This window comes from Heterodontus francisci, chromosome 2 (assembly GCF_036365525.1).
Source record: "Heterodontus francisci isolate sHetFra1 chromosome 2, sHetFra1.hap1, whole genome shotgun sequence".
NCBI classification, from domain to species: Eukaryota; Metazoa; Chordata; class Chondrichthyes; order Heterodontiformes; family Heterodontidae; genus Heterodontus; species Heterodontus francisci.
In genome coordinates, this window is record NC_090372.1 from 161,832,253 (window position 1) to 161,853,599 (window position 21,347).

The following is a 21,347-nucleotide window of genomic DNA, read 5'->3' on the forward strand; positions in this document are numbered from 1 at the left end:
GTGAAAAGGATAGCTGTAGACTCTAGAATGATATCAATGGTTTGGTTGAGTGGGCGACAAATGGAATTCAATCCAAAGAAGTGTGAGGTAATGCATTTGGGGAGGGCAAACAAAGCGAGGGACTACACAATAAATGGAAGGATATTGAGAGGGGTAGAAGAAGTGAGAGACCTTGGAGTGCATGTCCACAGGTCCCTGAAGGTGGCAGGACAAGTAGATAAAGTGGTGAAGAAGGCATATGGAATGCTTTCCTTTATTGGCCAAGGTATAGAAAGAAAAGCAGGGATGTAATGCTGGAACTGTATAAAATGCTGGTTAGGCTGCAGCAGGAGTACTGCATACAGTTCTGGTCACCACATCGCAGGAAGGACATAATTGCCCTGGAGAGAGTACCGAGGAGATTTACAAGAATGTTGCCAGGGCTTGAAAGTTGCAGCTATGAGGAAATATTGGATAGGCTAGGATTGTTTTCCTTAGAACAGAGGAGGCTGAGGGGTGACTTAATCGACGTGTACAAAATTATGAGGGAACTAGAAAGATTAGACAGGAAGGACCTGTTTTCCCCTAGCAGAGAGGCCAATTACCAGGGGGCACAGATTTAAAATGATTGGTAGAAGATTAGAGGGGACATGAGGAAAAATTATTTCATCCAGAGGGTGGTGGGTGTCTGGAATTCACTGCCAGGAATAGTGGTGGAGGCAGAGACCCTCAACCCATTTAAAAGGTACCAGGGCATGCACCTGAAGTGCTGTAGCCTGCGAGGCTATGGACCAGGTGCTGGAAGGTGGGATTAGATTGGGTGGCTAGTTTTATCAGCCGGCATGGACACGATGGGCTGAATGACCTCCTTCTGTACCATAATGTTTCTATGGTTCTAGCAGTTCCCTTCACCACCACATCATGACCCCCCCACCAGGTTAATAGTTTAAAGTCTTATTTACAGCCATAGTTATCCTTTCCACTAGGATCTTGGTTCCATATCGGTTCATGTGCAGCTTGTTCGAACAGGACAACTCTTTCCTGTCCCAATACTGATCTCAAGAAATGGAACCCCTTTTAGGAACATGTTGACTTGCTTTATCCATTTGTCCCCATGCCAATATGCACGTGGATGCTTTTCAATTTAACTCCTAACTTCTGATGCTCTAGTAGGACCTCTTCCCTAATCTTTCTGATGTTGTTGGTCCTGAGATTGAGCACACAACTGGATCCTCCCTCTCTGCATAAAGAGCCCAGGAGAGACAGAGAGAGTGAGTTCACTGAGAGAGCAGGTGGCATAAAGAGCCCAGGAGAGAGAGAGAGTTCACTGAGAGTGGGAAACAGCAAGAGAGGAGTGGAGCATAAAGAGCCCAGGAAAGAGCGAGAGTTCATCGAGACAGCGGCGGGAAACAGCAGGAGCGGAGTGGGTCTAACCGCCGCCAGTCTGTAGGTTCAGAGCCGGCGTTTGGAAAGAAAAAGACGAGGTGTGACATCACAGGGAAACAGGTAGGTGATTGGCTGGTGAGTATTTCTTCATTATCTAAACTAGGAAATAAACTGATCTTATCTTTTTTCAGGGTAAGGTTTATTACTACAAATAAGGCGTGTTAAGTATTAGTAGGGTTTATCAGTATTAATAAGGATATTAATATTAGTAAGGTTTATTAATCGTAACAAGGTTATTAACTAACAGATAAAAGTATGGCAGGGCTGCTCCAACCTCTAGAGTGCACATCCTGTGCTATGTGGCAACTCCAGGAGCTTCTCGTATCCTGGATAACCATATGTGCAGGAAGTGTCGTCAGGTGCAGCAGCTTGAGCTCCGGGTTTCGAAACTTGAGCAGCAGCTGAGGACACTGCAGTCCATTCATGAAGATGACAGCTTCTTGGATAGCATGTTTATAGATATGGCCACCTCATAGCTTAACAGTATGCAGGGAGACAGGGAATGGGTGACTGCCAGACAGTCAAGAAGAAAGAGGCAGGTAGTGCAGGAGAACCCTGAGTGGAAATCACCCTTAAATTCTGAATACTGAGGAAGGTGATGGTTCATCTGGGGAGTTCAGCCAGAGCCAAAGCTATGGTACCATGGTGGCTCAGCTACACAGGGAGATACAAAGAATACTGGAAATGCGATAGTGATTGGAGATTCGATAGTCAGGGGAACAGACAAGCGTTTGTGTGGCCGCAGATGTAAATCCAGGATGGTGTGTTGCCTCCCTGGAGCCAGGATCAAGGATGTCACTGAACGGCTGCAGAGCACCCTGAGGGGGAAGGGTGAACAGCCAGCAGTCATGGTTCACATTGGTACCAATGACATATGTAGTGTCACACAACAGACCAGCGAGCAAAGTTATAGCTCATGGAATAAAGGGACAGCAGCAACATGGATACGGAATTGGCTGAGTGACAGGAAACAAAGAGTAGTGGTTAATAGATGTTTTTTGGGCTGGAGGAAGGTTTGTAGTGGAGTTCCCCAGGGGTCAGTATTGGGACCCTTGCTTTTCCTGACATATATTAATGACCTAGAACTTGGTGTACAGGGTACAATTTCAAAGTTTGCAGATGACACAAAACTTGGAAGCATTTTGAACTGTGAAAAATATAGTGTCGAACTTCAAAAGGACAGAGACAAGTTGGTGGAATGGGCAGACAGATGTCAGATGAAGTTCAATGTGGAGAAATATGGAGTGATTCATTTTGGTAGTAAGACATGGAGAGACAATATAAAATAAAGGGCAGAATTCTAAAGGGAGTGCAGGAGCAGAGGGACCTGGGTGTATATCTACAAAAGTTATTGAAGGTTTAGACAGGTTTAGAGAGTGGCTAATAAAGCATACAGTATCCTGGGCTTTATTAATAGGGGCATAGAGTACAAAAGCAAGAAAGTTGTGTTGAACTTGTATAAGGCACTAATTTGGCCTCAGCTGGAGTATTGCATCCAGGTCTGAGCGCCGTACTATAGGAAAGACGTGAGGACATTGAAGAGAGTACAAAAAAGATTCAGGAGAATGGTTTCAGGGATGAGGAACTTCAGTTATGAAGATAGATTGGAGAAGTTGGGATTATTTTCCTTGGAGAAGGCTGAGAGGTGATTTGATAGAGGTATTCAAATCATGAGGGGTCAGAATAGATAGGGAGAAACTGTTCCCACTCGTGAAAGGATCGAGAACGAGAAGGCACAGATTTAAAGTATTTGGTAAAAGCACCAAAAATGACATGAGGAAAAAAATTTTTACGCAGCAACTTGTTATGGTCTGGAATGCTGTGCCTGAGAGTGCGGTGGAGGCAGTTTCAATTGAAGCATTCAAAAAGGGAATTAGACAGTTATATGAAAAGGCAGAATGTGCAGGGTTAAGGGGAGAAGGCGGGGGTGTGGCACTAGGTGAAATGCTCCTTCAGAGAGCTGGTGCAGACATGATGGGCCGAATGGTCTCCTTGTGTGCTGTAATAATTCTGTAATTCTGTTTCCAGATTCTTTCCCAGCCATTTCAAAATATCTCTTACCTTGGCACTGAGTTGGCAACACACCCTTCGGGGGTTCTTGATCCTGAGAGCAAAGAATACTCTCTCACCCTCTGATTATCAAATCCCCTATTGGAAAATGCAGCAAGGTGGATACAAAATTGGCTCAGTGGCAGGAAACAAAGAGTAATTTTTGACAGGTGTTTCCAGTGGCTTTCTGCAGGGCTCAGTACTAGGTCCCCTGCTTTATGTGGTATATATTAACGATTTGGATGAAAATGTAGAGGGCATGATCAAGAAGTTTGTAGACGACACAAAGATTGGCCATGTGGTAGATAACGAGGAGGATAGCTGTAGGCTGCAGGAAGGTATTGATGGTCTGGTCAGATGGGTAGAAAAGTGGCAAATGGAATTCAACCTGGAGAAGTGTGAGCTGATGCATTTGGGGAGGTCAAACAAGGCATAGGAATACATGATTAATGGGAAAATACTAAGTGTAGAGGAAGTGAGGGACCTTGGAGTGAATGTCCACAGATCCCTGAAGGTAGCAGGACAGGTCGATAAGGTGGTTAAAAAGGCATATGGAATCCTTTCCTTTATCAGGCGCGGTATAGAATATAAGAGCAGGGAGGTTATGCTGGAACTGTATAACTCATTGGTTGGACCACATCTTGAGTACTGTGTGCAGTTCTGGTCACCTCATTACAGAAAGGATGGAATTGCACAAGAGGGTACAGAGGAGATTTACGAGGATGTTGCCAGGACTGGAAAAATGCAGCTATGAGGAAAGATTGGATAGGCTGAGGTTGTTCTTCTTGGAACAGAGAAGGCTGAGGGGAGATCTGATCGAAATGTACAAAATTTTAAGGGGCCTGGATAGAGTGAAGGTGAAGGGTCTATTCACCTTAGCAGAGAAGTCAGTGACTAGGGGGCATAGATTTAAAGTGATTGGTGGAAACATTAGAGGGTAAATGAGGAAAACTTTTTCACCCAAAGGGTGGTGATGGTCTGGAACGCAATGGATGAAAGGGTAGTTGAGGCAGAAACCCTCAATTCATTAAATAGGAGTCTGGATATGCACTTTCACTGCTGTAATCTGCAGGGCGACCGACAAATGCTGATTGATGGGATTAGAATATGTGGATCGTTTTTCAGCCGGCACCGATAGGATGGGCCAAATGGCCTCTTTCTGTGCCTCAAACCTTCTATGATTTCTATTATAAATACACCTTTAGTATTCTGTGCCTCTCGGACAGTCTCCTACTCCATAATGCCTAGCTCAGCACTCCGGCTGTCCTTGACATAGTCCCTTATCCTCACAGGGACATCATTGGGTGCAACATTCATGAGGTCCCAGAAGAGTCACCGACATCGCTGCGCTATTATCAGTTCTCATTTTCAGCAACTTGCGGCGGAAAAACATGATCCGATGACCGAGAGAGAAAAAAGCTAATTCATGGAAATGGCTGCTCCAGTAATTTCTGGGTACGTCTCCTGGACCTGTATATGAGGCAGATCCAGCTGGAAGTCTGCACTGGATGATCAAAGATCAATAAAAGCGGGGGATTCTACGCGAGCATTCTCAAGAACAAGCGCTATCCGAAATGTGCACATAGATTTTTGCAATCTGAACAATTCTCCCCCCCAAACCCCCAAAAAATGTCGATAAGTGTTTGCATTGGGTGAGAAGTATCTCCCTCTTTATCTTCCCTGAACTGCTGCGAATCCCCATGACCCGCGCTCCCAACAGAGCTCGAGTTGCTTTCGGGGCCCTGGCGTTTCTATGGAGACAGTAACGCGCCGACTGTGATTGGGCGGCGGGAGAGCGCGTGACTGGGCTTGCTGTGTTGGGCCTGGAGCCGGAGAGTGGCTGCGGGATGATGCAGGGTTGTAGTGTTGTGCTGTTGCTGCTCGGTGCGTTGACATGTACCGTGGCTGGACCTCTGCATGCTCAGTGTTCGGTGGAATGGTGGGTTCACCGTGTATCGCGGATTGATTGTCGCCAGTGAATGTGTTGGCTTCACTGCAGCTGGGTCGTGCTGTCGTTAGTATTTCGGCTGTGCCTTTGGAAAGCGAAAGTCCTGAATGCAGAATGCAAGTAGTCTTATGACTGACTTAAATTCCGAGCCTGTTCAAAATTTGTAAGTTGTAGTGAGCTTGTTGGGCCGCAGGACACGGCCCTTCAGCTAGTTCCATGCCACTGTTTGAGGAAAGGTGGGAAGTGGTTGGCTGTTGTCAATCGTCGAGTTCCGATGTGCTGTAAGATCACAGTTTGGATTGCACACCTTTCTCCTGTGTTTTCCTATCCAAGAGTTACTACTCAAAGCAATTTCTGAATCTGTTATATGTAAGTCCTAGTCTTTTGTATCACTTTCAACAACTTGCAGAACAGATTACTTATTTTCATCTGATATCTTTATTCTGTAGGACATTTGGAATTCCTTGTAATAGTGTGTATTTGGAATTAGTCGCCCAAATTAAAGAGTGGAAGACTGCTGATAATTGTGTTAATGGGGGAGAGAAGTGCTTGTATGCAGTAAGTATCAAAACTTGATCTTATGTTTCTATTTAGTTAACCATGAATTCTGTCCAGTTTTCAGATTTTCTTGGAATAATTCTAGCCATCTGTTCTGATTGGGAAAACTACACCTGCTATTTATGCTGCATTTATGTAGCAGCCTTGGTGGAACAGGGAATGGGGGGGGGCGGACGCGGGGGAGAAGGGCGGGGGAGAAGGGCGGGGGAGAGGGGCGGACGCGGGGGAGAAGGGCGGGGGAGAGGGGCGGACGCGGGGGAGAAGGGCGGGGGAGAGGGGCGGACGCGGGGGTGAAGGGCGGGGGAGAGGGACGGACGCGGGGGAGAGGGGCGGACGCGGGGGAGAGGGGCGGACGCGGGGGAGAGGGGCGGACGCGGGGGAGAGGGGCGGACGCGAGGGGCGGACGAGAGGGGCGGACGAGAGGGGCGGACGAGAGGGGCGGACGAGAGGGGCGGACGAGAGGGGCGGACGCGGGGGAGAGGGGCGGACGCGGGGGAGAGGGGCGGACGCGAGGGAGAGGGGCGGACGCGAGGGAGAGGGGCGGACGCGAGGGAGAGGGGCGGACGCGAGGGAGAGGGGCGGACGCGAGGGAGAGGGGCGGACGCGAGGGAGAGGGGCGGACGCGAGGGAGAGGGGCGGACGCGAGGGAGAGGGGCGGACGCGAGGGAGAGGGGCGGACGCGGAGGGGATGGGGGGGAGAGAGGGGCGGACGCGGAGGGGATGGGGGGGAGAGAGGGACGGACGCGGAGGGGATGGGGGGGGGAAGAGAGGGACGGACGCGGAGGGGATGGGGGGGGGAGAGAGGGACGGACGCGGAGGGGATGGGGGGGGGAGAGAGGGACGGACGCGGAGGGGATGGGGGGGGGAGAGAGGGACGGACACGGGGGGGAGGGGGCGGAGGAGAGGGCCGGATGCAGAGGGGTGACGCGGTGGGAGGGGTGGGGGGGGGGGGGAGAGGGCCGGACACAGAGGGATGGATGCGGGGAGAGGGGCTGATGGGGAGTGGAGCGGAGGAGAGGGGTGTACGCCGGAGGGAGTGGGGGAGTTAGACGGACGGGGGGGAGTGGGGCAGACGGGAGGGGAAAGCAGGCGAGTGGGGCAGAAGCGGGGGAGTGGGGCGGACACGGGGTGGGGGGAGAGAGGGGCAGGAGTGGGGAGCGGGGGAGAGAGGGGCAGGAGCGGGGAGCGGGGGAGAGAGGGGCAGGAGCGGGGGGGCGGGGAGCGAGGGAGAGGGGCAGGAGCCGGGGGGGCGGGGAGCGAGGGAGAGGGGCAGGAGCGGTGGGGGGGGGCGGGGAGCGAGGGAGAGGGGCAGACGCAGGGCGGGGGGGGAGCGAGGGAGGGGCAGACGCAGGGCGGGGGGGGAGCGAGGGAGGGGCAGACGCGGTGGGGGGGAGCGAGAGAGAGGGGCAGACGCGGTGGGGGGGAGCGAGAGAGAGGGGCAGACGCAGGGCGGGGGGGGGAGCGAGAGCGAGAGAGAGGCAGACGCAGGGCGGGGGGGGAGCGAGAGAGAGGGGCAGACGCAGGGCGGGGGGGGAGCGAGAGAGAGGGGCAGACGCAGGGCGGGGGGGGGGGAGCGAGGGAGAGGGGCAGACGCAGGGCGGGGGGGGGGAGCGAGGGAGAGGGGCAGACGCAGGGCGGGGGGGGGAGCGAGGGAGAGGGGCAGACGCAGGGCGGGGGGGGAGCGAGGGCGAGGGGCAGACGCAGGGCGGGGGGGGGAGCGAGGGAGAGGGGCAGACGCAGGGCGGGGGGGGGAGCGAGGGAGAGGGGCAGACGCAGGGCGGGGGGGGGGAGCGAGGGAGAGGGGCAGACGCAGGGCGGGGGGGGGGAGCGAGGGAGAGGGGCAGAGGCAGGGCGGGGGGGGAGCGAGGGAGAGGGGCAGAGGCAGGGCGGGGGGGGAGCGAGGGAGAGGGGCAGAGGCAGGGCGGGGGGGGAGCGAGGGAGAGGGGCAGAGGCAGGGCGGGGGGGAGCGAGGGAGAGGGGCAGAGGCAGGGCGGGGGGGAGCGAGGGAGAGGGGCAGACGCGGGGTGGGAGCGAGGGAGAGGGGCAGACGCAGGGCGGGGGGGGAGCGAGGGAGAGGGGCAGACGCAGGGAGAGGGGCAGACGCAGGGAGAGGGGCAGACGCGGGGTGGGAGCGAGGGGAGAGGGGCAGACGCGGGGGGGGGGAGCGAGGGGAGAGGGGCAGACGCGGGGGGGGGAGCGAGAGGAGAGGGGCAGACGCGGGGGGGGGAGCGAGAGGAGAGGGGCAGACGCGGGGGGGGAGCGAGGGGAGAGGGGCAGACGCGGGGGGAGCGAGGGGAGAGGGGCAGACGCGGGGGGGGAGCGAGGGGAGAGGGGCAGACGCGGGGGGGGGAGCGAGGGGAGAGGGGCAGACGCGGGGGGGGAGCGAGGGGAGGGGGCAGACGCGGGGGGGGGAGCGAGGGGAGAGGGGCAGACGCGGGGGGGGAGCGAGGGGAGAGGGGCAGACGCGGGGGGGGAGCGAGGGGAGAGGGGCAGACGCGGGGGGGGAGCGAGGGGAGAGGGGCAGACGCGGGGGGGGAGCGAGGGGAGAGGGGCAGACGCGGGGGGGGAGCGAGGGGAGAGGGGCAGACGCGGGGGGGGAGCGAGGGGAGAGGGGCAGACGCGGGGGGGGAGCGAGGGGAGAGGGGCAGACGCGGAGAGGGGCAGACGCGGGGGGGGAGCGAGGGGAGAGGGGCAGACGCGGGGGGGGAGCGAGGGGAGAGGGGCAGACGCGGGGGGGGAGCGAGGGGAGAGGGGCAGACGCGGGGGGGGAGCGAGGGGAGAGGGGCAGACGCGGGGGGGGAGCGAGGGGAGAGGGGCAGACGCGGGGGGGGAGCGAGGGGCAGACGCGGGGGGGGAGCCAGGGGCAGACGCGGGGGGGGAGCCAGGGGCAGACGCGGGGGGGGAGCGAGGGGAGAGGGGCAGGAGCGGGGGGGGGGGCGGGGAGCGAGGGAGAGGGGCAGGAGCGGGGGGGGGGGCGGGGAGCGAGGGAGAGGGGCAGGAGCGGGGGGGGCGGGGAGCGAGGGAGAGGGGCAGGAGCGGGGGGTGGCGGGGAGCGAGGGAGAGGGGCAGACGCAGGGCGGGGGGGGAGCGAGGGAGGGGCAGACGCGGTGGGGGGGTGCGAGAGAGAGGGGCAGACGCAGGGCGGGGGGGGGAGCGAGGGAGAGGGGCAGACGCAGGGCGGGGGGGGGAGCGAGGGAGAGGGGCAGACGCAGGGCGGGGGGGGGAGCGAGGGAGAGGGGCAGACGCAGGGAGAGGGGCAGACGCAGGGAGAGGGGCAGACGCGGGGTGGGAGCGAGGGGAGAGGGGCAGACGCGGGGGGGGAGCGAGGGGAGAGGGGCAGACGCGGGGGGGGAGCGAGGGGAGAGGGGCAGACGCGGGGGGGGAGCGAGGGGAGAGGGGCAGACGCGGGGGGGGAGCGAGGGGAGAGGGGCAGACGCGGGGGGGGAGCGAGGGGAGAGGGGCAGACGCGGGGGGGGGGAGCGAGGGGAGAGGGGCAGACGCGGGGGGGGAGCGAGGGGAGAGGGGCAGACGCGAGGGGAGAGGGGAGAGGGGCAGACGCGGGGGGGGGAGCGAGGGGAGAGGGGCAGACGCGGGGGGGGAGCGAGGGGAGAGGGGCAGACGCGGGGGGGGAGCGAGGGGAGAGGGGCAGACGCGGGGGGGGAGCGAGGGGAGAGGGGCAGACGCGGGGGGGGGAGCGAGGGGAGAGGGGCAGACGCGGGGGGGGAGCGAGGGGAGAGGGGCAGACGCGGGGGGGGGAACGAGGGGAGAGGGGCAGACGCGGGGGGGGGGAACGAGGGGAGAGGGGCAGACGCGGGGGGGGGAACGAGGGGAGAGGGGCAGACGCGGGGGGGGGGAACGAGGGGAGAGGGGCAGACGCGGGGGGGGAGCGAGGGGAGAGGGGCAGACGCGGGGGGGGAGCGAGGGGAGAGGGGCAGACGCGGGGGGGGAGCGAGGGGAGAGGGGCAGACGCGGGGGGGGAGGGAGGGGAGAGGGGCAGACGCGGGGGGGGAGGGAGGGGAGAGGGGCAGACGCGGGGGGGGAGGGAGGGGAGAGGGGCAGACGCGGGGGGGGAGCGAGGGGAGAGGGGCAGACGCGGGGGGGAGCGAGGGGAGAGGGGCGGATGTGGGGATGCGGGGGGGTGGGATGCGGGGGGGTTGGGGGTGGGGGGGTTGGAGGTGGGGGGGGGAGGATGCGGTGGTAGGGGAGAGGGGCGGACGCGGAGTGGGGCGAGGGGGGTGAGTGGGGCGGGGGGGAGAGGGGCGGACGCGGCGGTGGGGGGAGAGAGGGGCGGACGAGGGGGAAAAGGGCGGACGGGGATTGGTGGGGGAGAGGGGTGTACGCCGGAGGGAGTGGGCTAGTGGGACGGATGCGGAGGGGAGGAGGGGGAGAGGGTCGGAGTGGGAGGGGGAGAGGGTCGGAGTGGGAGGGGGAGCGGGGCAGACATGGAGCGGAGGGTGGGAGAGGAGGACGGGCGCGGAGGGGTGAGGAGCGGGTGGAAGTGGGGTGAGGGGTGGAAGTGGGGTGAGGGACGGAAGCGGAGGGGGAGAAGGACGGACGCAGAGGGGAGCGATGGAGGGGATTGGGGAGGCCTGGGAGCGAGGGAGGGGTTGGGGAGGCCTGGGAGCAGACGGGAGTGACGGGGAGCGAAGAGGGCTGGGAGGCGAGGTGGGAGGGAGGAGGAGGTGGGGAGGTGGGGAGGTAGGGGCCTGGGTAGGTAGAGACGGAGTGGGAGGGGGCTAGGTGCAGAGGAGAGCGAGGGAGGGCATGGGGGCTGGTCACGGAGGGTAGCGAGGGATGGATGAGGGGACTGGGCGCAGAGGGGAGCGAGGGAGGTGTGAGGGGACTGGGTGCAGAGGGGAGCGAGGGAGGGGTGAGGGACCTGGGCACAGAGTGGAGGGGATGTACTTGTGTGTTTATGAAAAAAGACAACATTTGCTTGGTATAGTTTTTCACTTTCTAGGTGTCAGCGCTTTGCCATAGAAAGTTATTTTGCTCGAGTGAAATCACATGAACTTTGCAGTTGTATATATGCCACCTACTGACACTTAATAGAAAAACCATGTATATCTTTTCCAATTCCCCGTTTTGTCGCTTATTTATGGGGGTTTCATGGTGACTGGCAAACTCCTCTTGGGATTGGAAAATAACATTTGGTTTTGAATTGTTTCAGGAAGGAACAAAGAAAAACATTGCAAAGAATAAGATTCTTCCTTATGTTCTCTTCCGGTCATAGGGCCCCATGTTGTCCACAGGCTTGTACTTGGTCTTTAGTGGTCATTTTTCATAGAGTGTAGCGAGAGTTATAATTAGAATATAGGAAGGATCTGGTCAACTATTCTGTGACCTTGTCCTATCAACACCTCTTTTGTTCTCTCTTGCCCCACCCCCGCTTTACTTGCTTAAAATCTTTTACATTTCTTATATCTGCCAGTTCTGAAGAAGGGTCACTGACCTGAAATGTTAACTCTGCTTCTCTCTCTCCACAGATGCTGCCAGACATTACGCTGAGTATTTCCAGCGTTGCTTGTTTTTAATATAGAGTGGTAATATTGGGGGACTTTAATTACCCAAATTCTGATTGGGATGAAGTTGGAGTGAAGGGAAAGGAGGAGGAAGAATTTCTCCAATGTGTTCAGGAGAGCTCCCTTGACCAGTACGTTCTCGGTCCAACTAGGAAGGAGGCATTGCTGGATTTAGTGCTGGGGATGAGGTGGACCACGTGTCTGTGGGGGAACACTTGAGATGACTCTGAGATGAGCTTCCAACCTCATATTTGTGCAATCGCTAAGACTGCATGTTTGCACCTCTGTAATATCACCCGACTTATCTCTTGTCTCCGCTCATCTGTTGCTGAAACCCTCTTTCATGCCTTTGTTACCTCTAAACTTGACTATTTTAATGCACCACATTCTACCCTCTGTAAACTTGAGGTCATCCAAAACTGCTGTCCGTGTCTTAAATCGCACCAAGTCCCGTTCAACTATCGCCCTGTGCTCGCTGAGCTTGTGCTCGCTGAGCTATATTGGTTCCCGGTCAAGCAATGTCTTGATTTTAAAATTCTCATCTTTGTTTTCAAATCCTTCCATGGCCTCGCCCCCTCCCTATCTCTGTAATCTCCACTAGCTCCACAAGCCTCCAAGATATCTGAGCTCCTCTAATTCTGATCTCTTGAACATCCTTGATTTTAATCACGCCACCATTAGAGGCTGCACCATCAGTTGCTTAGGTCTAAGCTCTGGAATATCCTCCCTACACCTCTCCATGCCTCTACCTCACTTTCCTCTTTTAAAACACTCCTTTAAAAACCTGCCTCTGGCCAAGCTTTTGGTCATCTGGCTTAATATCTCCTTATGTGGCTTGGTGTCATATTTTGTTTTATAATGCTCCTGTGAAGCACCTTGGGATACTTTATTATGTTAAAGGCTCTATATATTACTGTGAATTTATGTTCACTTTACCCCTCATAGCTAAAGTCTGCAAGTGAACATTACATTGTTGCTGAACACACCACTCCAGTGCACAAATACGTCGATAACCTTACATTCAAACTGGCTTCCTCCTTTGACAAGAGATCCTGCTATGTCTCTGTAAGTAATCTAATTATATTTCTAAGCAGAACACAATTTTTAAATCATTAATAGATAATATTCCTAATACAGGAGTTTCTTTTTTTAAAAAGGTCTATATTTCATCTGTCTTACCCAAGTAATATCTTCAGTCATCGTTTCCCCCCATCAGCTTGATAATTAAATTATTTGGGTTTGTCAACAGTGCGTTCTGTATTGAAAATAGAAGTTAGATTATCAGTAAAATTTATGTTTTAAAAGGTGAGGGAGGGAGAAAAAAAAGTGAAAAGTGTTAATGTCACTTAAGCTACTTCTGACATTTCAATAGTTTTATTGCTGTAGTAATGTTTGATTCATTGTCCCATTGCATGAGTTGAGAAAATACAATACAGACTGGCCCAGGGTGGTGATCGTGTTTCTGCACCTATTGGCTGTCTGAGAATTAAGATGACCGTGTACTTATATCTTTACTGGAGAGACTCCACTTCTCTACCGCTAACCTGTTTTATTATGTTAAAGGTGCTATATACAATGCACGTTGTTGTTAATAGCTCCCTAAGAAATATCTTGTTTTTCATTTACATAAATGATTTGGGTTTTGGCACAAGAGGAAGATATTGAGTTTGCTGATACTAAGCTGTTGTAAGATAAACATACTTGGCATGGGGAGTACTCGCAACCGACTTTTATTGACTTGTGCACAAGGAGAACAGCCACAGCGTGGCCCACAGTGGGGCTCACTGCAATGTTCTAAAGAGTTTCCGCAAAACAGTGGCAATTATAGTGTTCTGTAACCAATAGTCTTACAATAATAATTTCAATCCTTAATTTGCATTCAAAGACACCAATGATACTACAGTTGAGCATTTGCCCTAAACGAATGGGATACAGCATTAATTCAATCCTTCGTTTACATATCTATCTCACTATTGGCCTTGCAGCTGGTACAGCAGTCCACAGCGTGAGACAGAAAAGCACATTCTGTCTCAGCAACACTCATTTTACCTCAACTCCCTTGCCTAGTACATTCCTAAGGAACAGCAAATGTATAAACATGATGACTAGCCAAATCCACACCCCTTGTCCAAGGATGGCTCACCTCAGATTCCACTTAGAGAGTGAGGAAGTAACTAGGAAGACTGGACAGGCTAACAGAATGGTCAGATAAGTGGCAGCTACAATCCAATCTGAAGGTGTATGTTTTGAGCAAGCAGTGAAAGGTAGTATGCCTAGATGGTAGGTTTTTTAATCGAAGAGGCAGCCAGTAAGATCTAGAATTTTGTTCAATACCACTTCCCCAGTGATTGTAATTTTCTTGAGTTCCTCCTTCCCTTCCATTTCCTGACTTACAGCTAATTCTGTGATGTTACTTATATCCTGTATAGTGAAGAACGATGCAAAATACCTGTTTAGCTCATCTGCCATCTCCTTATTATTCATTATTAATTCCCCAGACTCATTTTCAATAGGACCAACATTCACTTTGTTAATTCTTTTCTTTTTAAAATATCTATAGAAACTCTTATTATCTCTCTTTATATTTCTAGCTAGCTTTCTCTCGTACTCTAATTTTACCTTCCTGATCAATCTTTTAGTCAGTCTTTGCTGTTTTTTGTATTCTGCCCAACTGTTCCAAACCCAACTGTTCCAAACCCAACTGTTCCAAACCCAACTGTTCCAAACCCAACTGTTCCAAACCCAACTGTTCCAAACCCAACTGTTCCAAACCCAACTGTTCCAAACCCAACTGTTCCAAACCCAACTGTTCCAAACCCAACTGTTCCAAACCCAACTGTTCCAAACCCAACTGTTCCAAACCCAACTGTTCCAAACCCAACTGTTCCAAACCCAACTGTTCCAAACCCAACTGTTCCAAACCCAACTGTTCCAAACCCAACTGTTCCAAACCCAACTGTTCCAAACCCAACTGTTCCAAACCCAACTGTTCCAAACCCAACTGTTCCAAACCCAACTGTTCCAAACCCAACTGTTCCAAACCCAACTGTTCCAAACCCAACTGTTCCAAACCCAACTGTTCCAAACCCAACTGTTCCAAACCCAACTGTTCCAAACCCAACTGTTCCAAACCCAACTGTTCCAAACCCAACTGTTCCAAACCCAACTGTTCCAAACCCAACTGTTCCAAACCCAACTGTTCCAAACCCAACTGTTCCAAACCCAACTGTTCCAAACCCAACTGTTCCAAACCCAACTGTTCCAAACCCAACTGTTCCAAACCCAACTGTTCCAAACCCAACTGTTCCAAACCCAACTGTTCCAAACCCAACTGTTCCAAACCCAACTGTTCCAAACCCAACTGTTCCAAACCCAACTGTTCCAAACCCAACTGTTCCAAACCCAACTGTTCCAAACCCAACTGTTCCAAACCCAACTGTTCCAAACCCAACTGTTCCAAACCCAACTGTTCCAAACCCAACTGTTCCAAACCCAACTGTTCCAAACCCAACTGTTCCAAACCCAACTGTTCCAAACCCAACTGTTCCAAACCCAACTGTTCCAAACCCAACTGTTCCAAACCCAACTGTTCCAAACCCAACTGTTCCAAACCCAACTGTTCCAAACCCAACTGTTCCAAACCCAACTGTTCCAAACCCAACTGTTCCAAACCCAACTGTTCCAAACCCAACTGTTCCAAACCCAACTGTTCCAAACCCAACTGTTCCAAACCCAACTGTTCCAAACCCAACTGTTCCAAACCCAACTGTTCCAAACCCAACTGTTCCAAACCCAACTGTTCCAAACCCAACTGTTCCAAACCCAACTGTTCCAAACCCAACTGTTCCAAACCCAACTGTTCCAAACCCAACTGTTCCAAACCCAACTGTTCCAAACCCAACTGTTCCAAACCCAACTGTTCCAAACCCAACTGTTCCAAACCCAACTGTTCCAAACCCAACTGTTCCAAACCCAACTGTTCCAAACCCAACTGTTCCAAACCCAACTGTTCCAAACCCAACTGTTCCAAACCCAACTGTTCCAAACCCAACTGTTCCAAACCCAACTGTTCCAAACCCAACTGTTCCAAACCCAACTGTTCCAAACCCAACTGTTCCAAACCCAACTGTTCCAAACCCAACTGTTCCAAACCCAACTGTTCCAAACCCAACTGTTCCAAACCCAACTGTTCCAAACCCAACTGTTCCAAACCCAACTGTTCCAAACCCAACTGTTCCAAACCCAACTGTTCCAAACCCAACTGTTCCAAACCCAACTGTTCCAAACCCAACTGTTCCAAACCCAACTGTTCCAAACCCAACTGTTCCAAACCCAACTGTTCCAAACCCAACTGTTCCAAACCCAACTGTTCCAAACCCAACTGTTCCAAACCCAACTGTTCCAAACCCAACTGTTCCAAACCCAACTGTTCCAAACCCAACTGTTCCAAACCCAACTGTTCCAAACCCAACTGTTCCAAACCCAACTGTTCCAAACCCAACTGTTCCAAACCCAACTGTTCCAAACCCAACTGTTCCAAACCCAACTGTTCCAAACCCAACTGTTCCAAACCCAACTGTTCCAAACCCAACTGTTCCAAACCCAACTGTTCCAAACCCAACTGTTCCAAACCCAACTGTTCCAAACCCAACTGTTCCAAACCCAACTGTTCCAAACCCAACTGTTCCAAACCCAACTGTTCCAAACCCAACTGTTCCAAACCCAACTGTTCCAAACCCAACTGTTCCAAACCCAACTGTTCCAAACCCAACTGTTCCAAACCCAACTGTTCCAAACCCAACTGTTCCAAACCCAACTGTTCCAAACCCAACTGTTCCAAACCCAACTGTTCCAAACCCAACTGTTCCAAACCCAACTGTTCCAAACCCAACTGTTCCAAACCCAACTGTTCCAAACCCAACTGTTCCAAACCCAACTGTTCCAAACCCAACTGTTCCAAACCCAACTGTTCCAAACCCAACTGTTCCAAACCCAACTGTTCCAAACCCAACTGTTCCAAACCCAACTGTTCCAAACCCAACTGTTCCAAACCCAACTGTTCCAAACCCAACTGTTCCAAACCCAACTGTTCCAAACCCAACTGTTCCAAACCCAACTGTTCCAAACCCAACTGTTCCAAACCCAACTGTTCCAAACCCAACTGTTCCAAACCCAACTGTTCCAAACCCAACTGTTCCAAACCCAACTGTTCCAAACCCAACTGTTCCAAACCCAACTGTTCCAAACCCAACTGTTCCAAACCCAACTGTTCCAGTGCTTGCCTGGGCAATGTCCCATCCCTATATTCTCTGTAAACTTCAGCTTATCCAAATTTCTTTGACATATCTTGTCCTGCACTATGTAGGGTACGGTAGCCTAGTGTTCATTGAGTTCAAATCCCACCATGGTATGTTGCAAAATTGAATTTAATAAATGGTAATTTGCATGCTAGCACCAGAAAATAACATTTAAAAGCTGCTGGACTGCTGTGAAGATCTCATTTTCATTAATGTTCTTCCAGGAAGGAAACCATACCATGTTAGGCCTATATGTGACTCCTGTCCTATGTTTCATACTTAGCTCTTAATACCCTCAAGGTAATATGGAATGGGCAATAAATACTGCCTTGCTGGTTTTGCCCATGTCCCAAGAACACATCTCACTGGTCCCCAAAATTGCAAGTTTAAAAATCTCACCCTTGCGTTTAAATTTCTTCATGGCATTGCCCTACCTAGCTTCCTACCTCCAGTAACTCACCCCCCACCCCCCGCAATGCCCCAAATACTTCATTCTGCTGTCTCCTGACCTCTTGAATTGGCCCCTTTCTGCTTTGGCCCTCCCCTGCTGCTTTTATGTTACCATGTGTTTTCAGTTCCCTAAGATTGACATTCTGGAATGCCCTCCCTAAACTCCTTAAGCCTTCCTTTTGCTCTTTAAAGACCCTCCTTACAACCATCATCTTTGACCAAGTTTTTGGTTGCCCCTTTAATACCTTCCCCTTTGACTCTGTTGAATTTTATTTCTCCTTGCAGCTCTGTGCGCATTGGATGTTTTTGCTAAAGATGTTATAAATAATGCACATTGTCAATCCACATGGAAGTATTGCACCCTCATTGTTTTAGATTAGATTAGATTAGAGATACAGCACTGAAACAGGCCCTTCGGCCCACCGAGTCTGTGCCTAACACCCATTTATACTAATCCTACACTAATCCCATATTCCCAACAAACATCCCCACCTGTCCCTATATTTCCCTACCACCTACCTATACTGGTGACAATTTATAATGGCCAATTTACCTGTCAACCTGCAAGTCTTTTGGCTTGTGGGAGGAAACCGGAGCACCCGGAGAAAACCCACGCAGACACAGGGAGAACTTGCAAACTCCACACAGGCAGTACCCGGAATCGAACCCGGGTCCCTGGAGCTGTGAGGCTGCGGTGCTAACCACTGCGCCACTGTGCCGCCCTACTGCAAAGATTTGTACTATAAATGAAGTGCACAAATTTTGGCATTGTTTAAGGATTACTTCCTTTTTAAAAAGTGGCAGTAGATGAAAATTGGAATAATTGGCTTTTAGATGTGAGGAAAACTAGATATTTAATCAAATTTAGGAAATATGTAAAACTGCTGTATGCATGTAGATCGTCGACTCAAGCAGGAAAGGAGAAAGCCTGATTGCAAAATGGATTTAGAGGACATTCCCAATATCCCTTCCAAACTGAATATCCTTTTTCTCAACTACAGTATTGTGTTCTTGGTTTTGGGGAGATGGCAAATTCATTTGCGATTTAACAGAAAAAAATCTGGTTCTTCGTATCGCTGGCAAGTCATTTATTGCCCATCCCTAGTTGCCCCTGAGAGGGTGAACCACCTTCTTTTGAGGTTTTATACTTCTGAGTAGCTTGCAAGACCACTTCAAAGGACAGTTAAGTGTCAACTAGATTGGTGTGAAACTGGAGGTGCCTTATAGACCAGATAGTAAGGACAGCAGGCTTCATTCCCTAAAGAACATTCGTGAACCAGTTTGTTTTTTGCAACAATCCAACAGCTTCATGGCCACTTTTAGCAAATGCTAAAAGACTTTTAGGTCAGACAAAACTGAAATTAATTTCTCAAACTGCCATGGAGGGATTTAATGTCACATTCTTAGGATTAGTGATCCAAGTCTCTGGATTACTCGTTCAGTTATTTAACCATTAGACTGCCTTTCAATTAATACTTTACTTATTTAGTGTGAGGAAGTTCTTGTCGTCTTAAACGTTTTCTAATTACAGAAAATCAGTATGTTTATTAAAATTTGTAGTTGTGTCCTGCAGTCTAACCTGGTAGAAAAAGTAGGCAATTGACTTGATTCGAAATTTCTGCTAACGTGTGAACAAGTCAGTCAGAGGTGTCCAAGAATACGATGTAGTGACTTGTTCGCAAATTATTCTGCCCTACAGTTTCATGGACGACAGTATTGTAACATTTTATGATCCTTTTTTTTCAACTATTCTATTTCTACTAATTCAGCTCAGTGCACATTTTTGTTGCAGGGATTCTCTGTTTCTGAACTGTGGTATGCAGTCTTTGACTTTGGTACAAACTACTGCAATTTGCACAACCTTATCGAAGGTAAGAAATGAAAATAGCCATCAATAGAAAAGCTTCTGTAATAGAATGTATAATTTTCTCATTTTATTCTGCTTTGTTTTCCAGGTAGTGGCTTAGACAAAGTTTCGGGTTACAGTGAATCAACAAACAACTTTAAGTGCACTCAGTATTCATCAGCTAATTGTACTATTTACTAAATGAGATATGCTTTTGTAATAATGCTATGTAACTGGGGGATGCCAATTTTATGCCCTTTTTGATTAAAGAAAAAAGATTTTGAATTGATTATTTTCTCAGTATATTATCCAGTGTTTTCTTAGTGTTATATCTATTCTTTCCCCAATAATAGGACTACCCAAGCTCTGAGGGAATGGATAAAAAAAAAATCATACTCTTGACACCATATTCAGTAATATCAGGGAGCCAATACAGCTCCATTTAATGACTGGGTCCCTTGTAGTTCAAGTGTGAGCTGCTTGTCACTGACAAAAATATAGATAATACAGATCACAGGAACAAACCATGTGGCCCAAATGGTAAATGTAGGTATTTATGCTCCACATTGAACCCCAGATCTGAATTTTATGTTTGTTTGAGGACTCTTAATAATTTTGGGAATTCCATCTGCCTGGAGAAATATTACAGATCAGTAATTCAAACAAAGTGCTGGAAATACTCAGCAGGTCAGGCAGCATCTGTGGAGAGAGAAGCAGAGTTAATGTTTCAGGTCTGTGACCTTTCATCAGATGAAAGGTTCTGATGAAAAGTCACAGAATTGAAACGTTAACTCTGCTTCTTACTCCACAGATATTGCCTGATCTGCTGAGTATTTCCAGTACTTTGTTTTTATTTCAGATTTCCAGCATCTGCAGTATTTTGCTTTTATTACAGTTCAGTATTGTGTTCTGATATTTTATGATGGATTAAAGTAGTGTTGTACTGTATTCCACTTCTGTTGGGTCATCTCTGACCTGGTGGAATCACTTGCAAAATCTTTATAACTGAAAGATAACTTTTGAGTTTCACAATGGATAGTAATAATAGGCGCTACCTTGACAATGTGGTGGAGGATTTGAACAGAGCTGAGGTGTGCTGTATAGCCAGTCCAGTAATAGGCCAAAGGAATAATACAAAAAAAAATAAAGTCATTAAGATATCGGGACTGGCACAATGTCCGTGTACCAAGTCCTCACACTGATTCTGGTTGCGAAAAGTGGAAAAATGTTCCATTTCTCAACTTTGACATCCCCTAATCTCAATGATCTCAAATGTTTAACCTTTATTTCTAATCTGCAGCCTGCTTAAAAATCCAGTTGCATTTGAATGTAAAGGTTATTGTGTAATTGTAACTACTGTCTTATAAAATCAGTTGGTCTGATTTTTCCATTTGTTAATGATATGTGGATGGATCCTTTGCTATTTAAATGCTTGTTTATTAGAACTAATTCCTTAATTGTCATTTTATTTTATTAAATTGATGCTACTCATTTACCTTGGTGACTGTGTGTATGTTTGCAATGAGCATAACTCTTGACACTGAGGCACATCAAGTGCCTTACACATGCCTGACATTTATAGTCTTAACTGTGTTACAGCCACGTGGCGAGGTGTGTGGGTCCCAGCTGTCCCAATTGACTGCAGCAAGTGTTTTTGTAACTAAGGTCTTAACCCCTTTGTGTTTTATTTCTCGGATAGAGAGCGACAGATTTTCTTGTGGGTTTAAAACAGAAAATTAATTATTGATTGTGCAATATTCATCCCAAGATTGTCACAACAGCACCCACACATCCATTCACTCATGCGTGAGCACACATACACAAGAAGAGAGAGATAGAGAGGAAAGGGGTAAGTGGTTTGAAGTGAGGTAGGTTTTCGGGGTTCATGGTAAACCTGTTTAAATTTTCTTGGAGGTCAATTTCCCTTTAAGTTTGCAGGCCTGGGTTCTTTGTAGATTTCTCTGGTTGAAATTTTAGTCTGACGACAGGAGATCACTTTCAGTTCTCTGCTGCACAAGTTGAAGTGTAGAACTCACAGCAGGCCACCTTCTTTTGGCTTGCTGGATTTCTCCCAGCTGGGCAGGCTGTCATGATGTTTGTCCTGATTATTTTCTCTTTCCCAAGAGCGACTACTAAGGTCAAAATAGTCTCACATCTTGCCTCTATTGGGAGACATAGATCTTCCTCTCTGTGGTGACTGACAATGGCCCAGGATGTAGCTACTTCATACCTTTTTAGTTACAGCAGAACCC

The 21,347-nt window shown here is 50.6% G+C and overlaps 1 protein-coding gene across 1 annotated transcript; it reads left to right on the forward strand.

Annotated features, from left to right (window-relative positions):
• Nucleotides 1–5,263: 5,263 nt before the first annotated feature.
• Nucleotides 5,264–19,809, forward strand: LOC137380046 (uncharacterized). Its single transcript, XM_068051584.1, has 5 exons — nucleotides 5,264–5,413; nucleotides 5,872–5,980; nucleotides 12,448–12,567; nucleotides 19,042–19,120; nucleotides 19,205–19,809. The coding sequence occupies exons 1-5, from the start codon at nucleotides 5,322–5,324 to the stop codon at nucleotides 19,294–19,296; spliced, it is 492 nt and encodes a 163-aa protein (XP_067907685.1). The 5' UTR covers nucleotides 5,264–5,321; the 3' UTR covers nucleotides 19,297–19,809.
• Nucleotides 19,810–21,347: the final 1,538 nt, after the last annotated feature.

Bases quoted from the DNA above. Each gene is read 5' to 3' on its own strand.
- LOC137380046 (XM_068051584.1), top strand. From the start codon at position 5,322: ATGATGCAGGGTTGTAGTGTTGTGCTGTTGCTGCTCGGTGCGTTGACA. The intron at 5,414-5,871 runs GTGGGTTCACCG...TTTATTCTGTAG, and splicing joins GCTCAGTGTTCGGTGGAATG to GACATTTGGAATTCCTTGTA. The intron at 5,981-12,447 runs GTAAGTATCAAA...TACCCCTCATAG, and splicing joins GAGAGAAGTGCTTGTATGCA to CTAAAGTCTGCAAGTGAACA.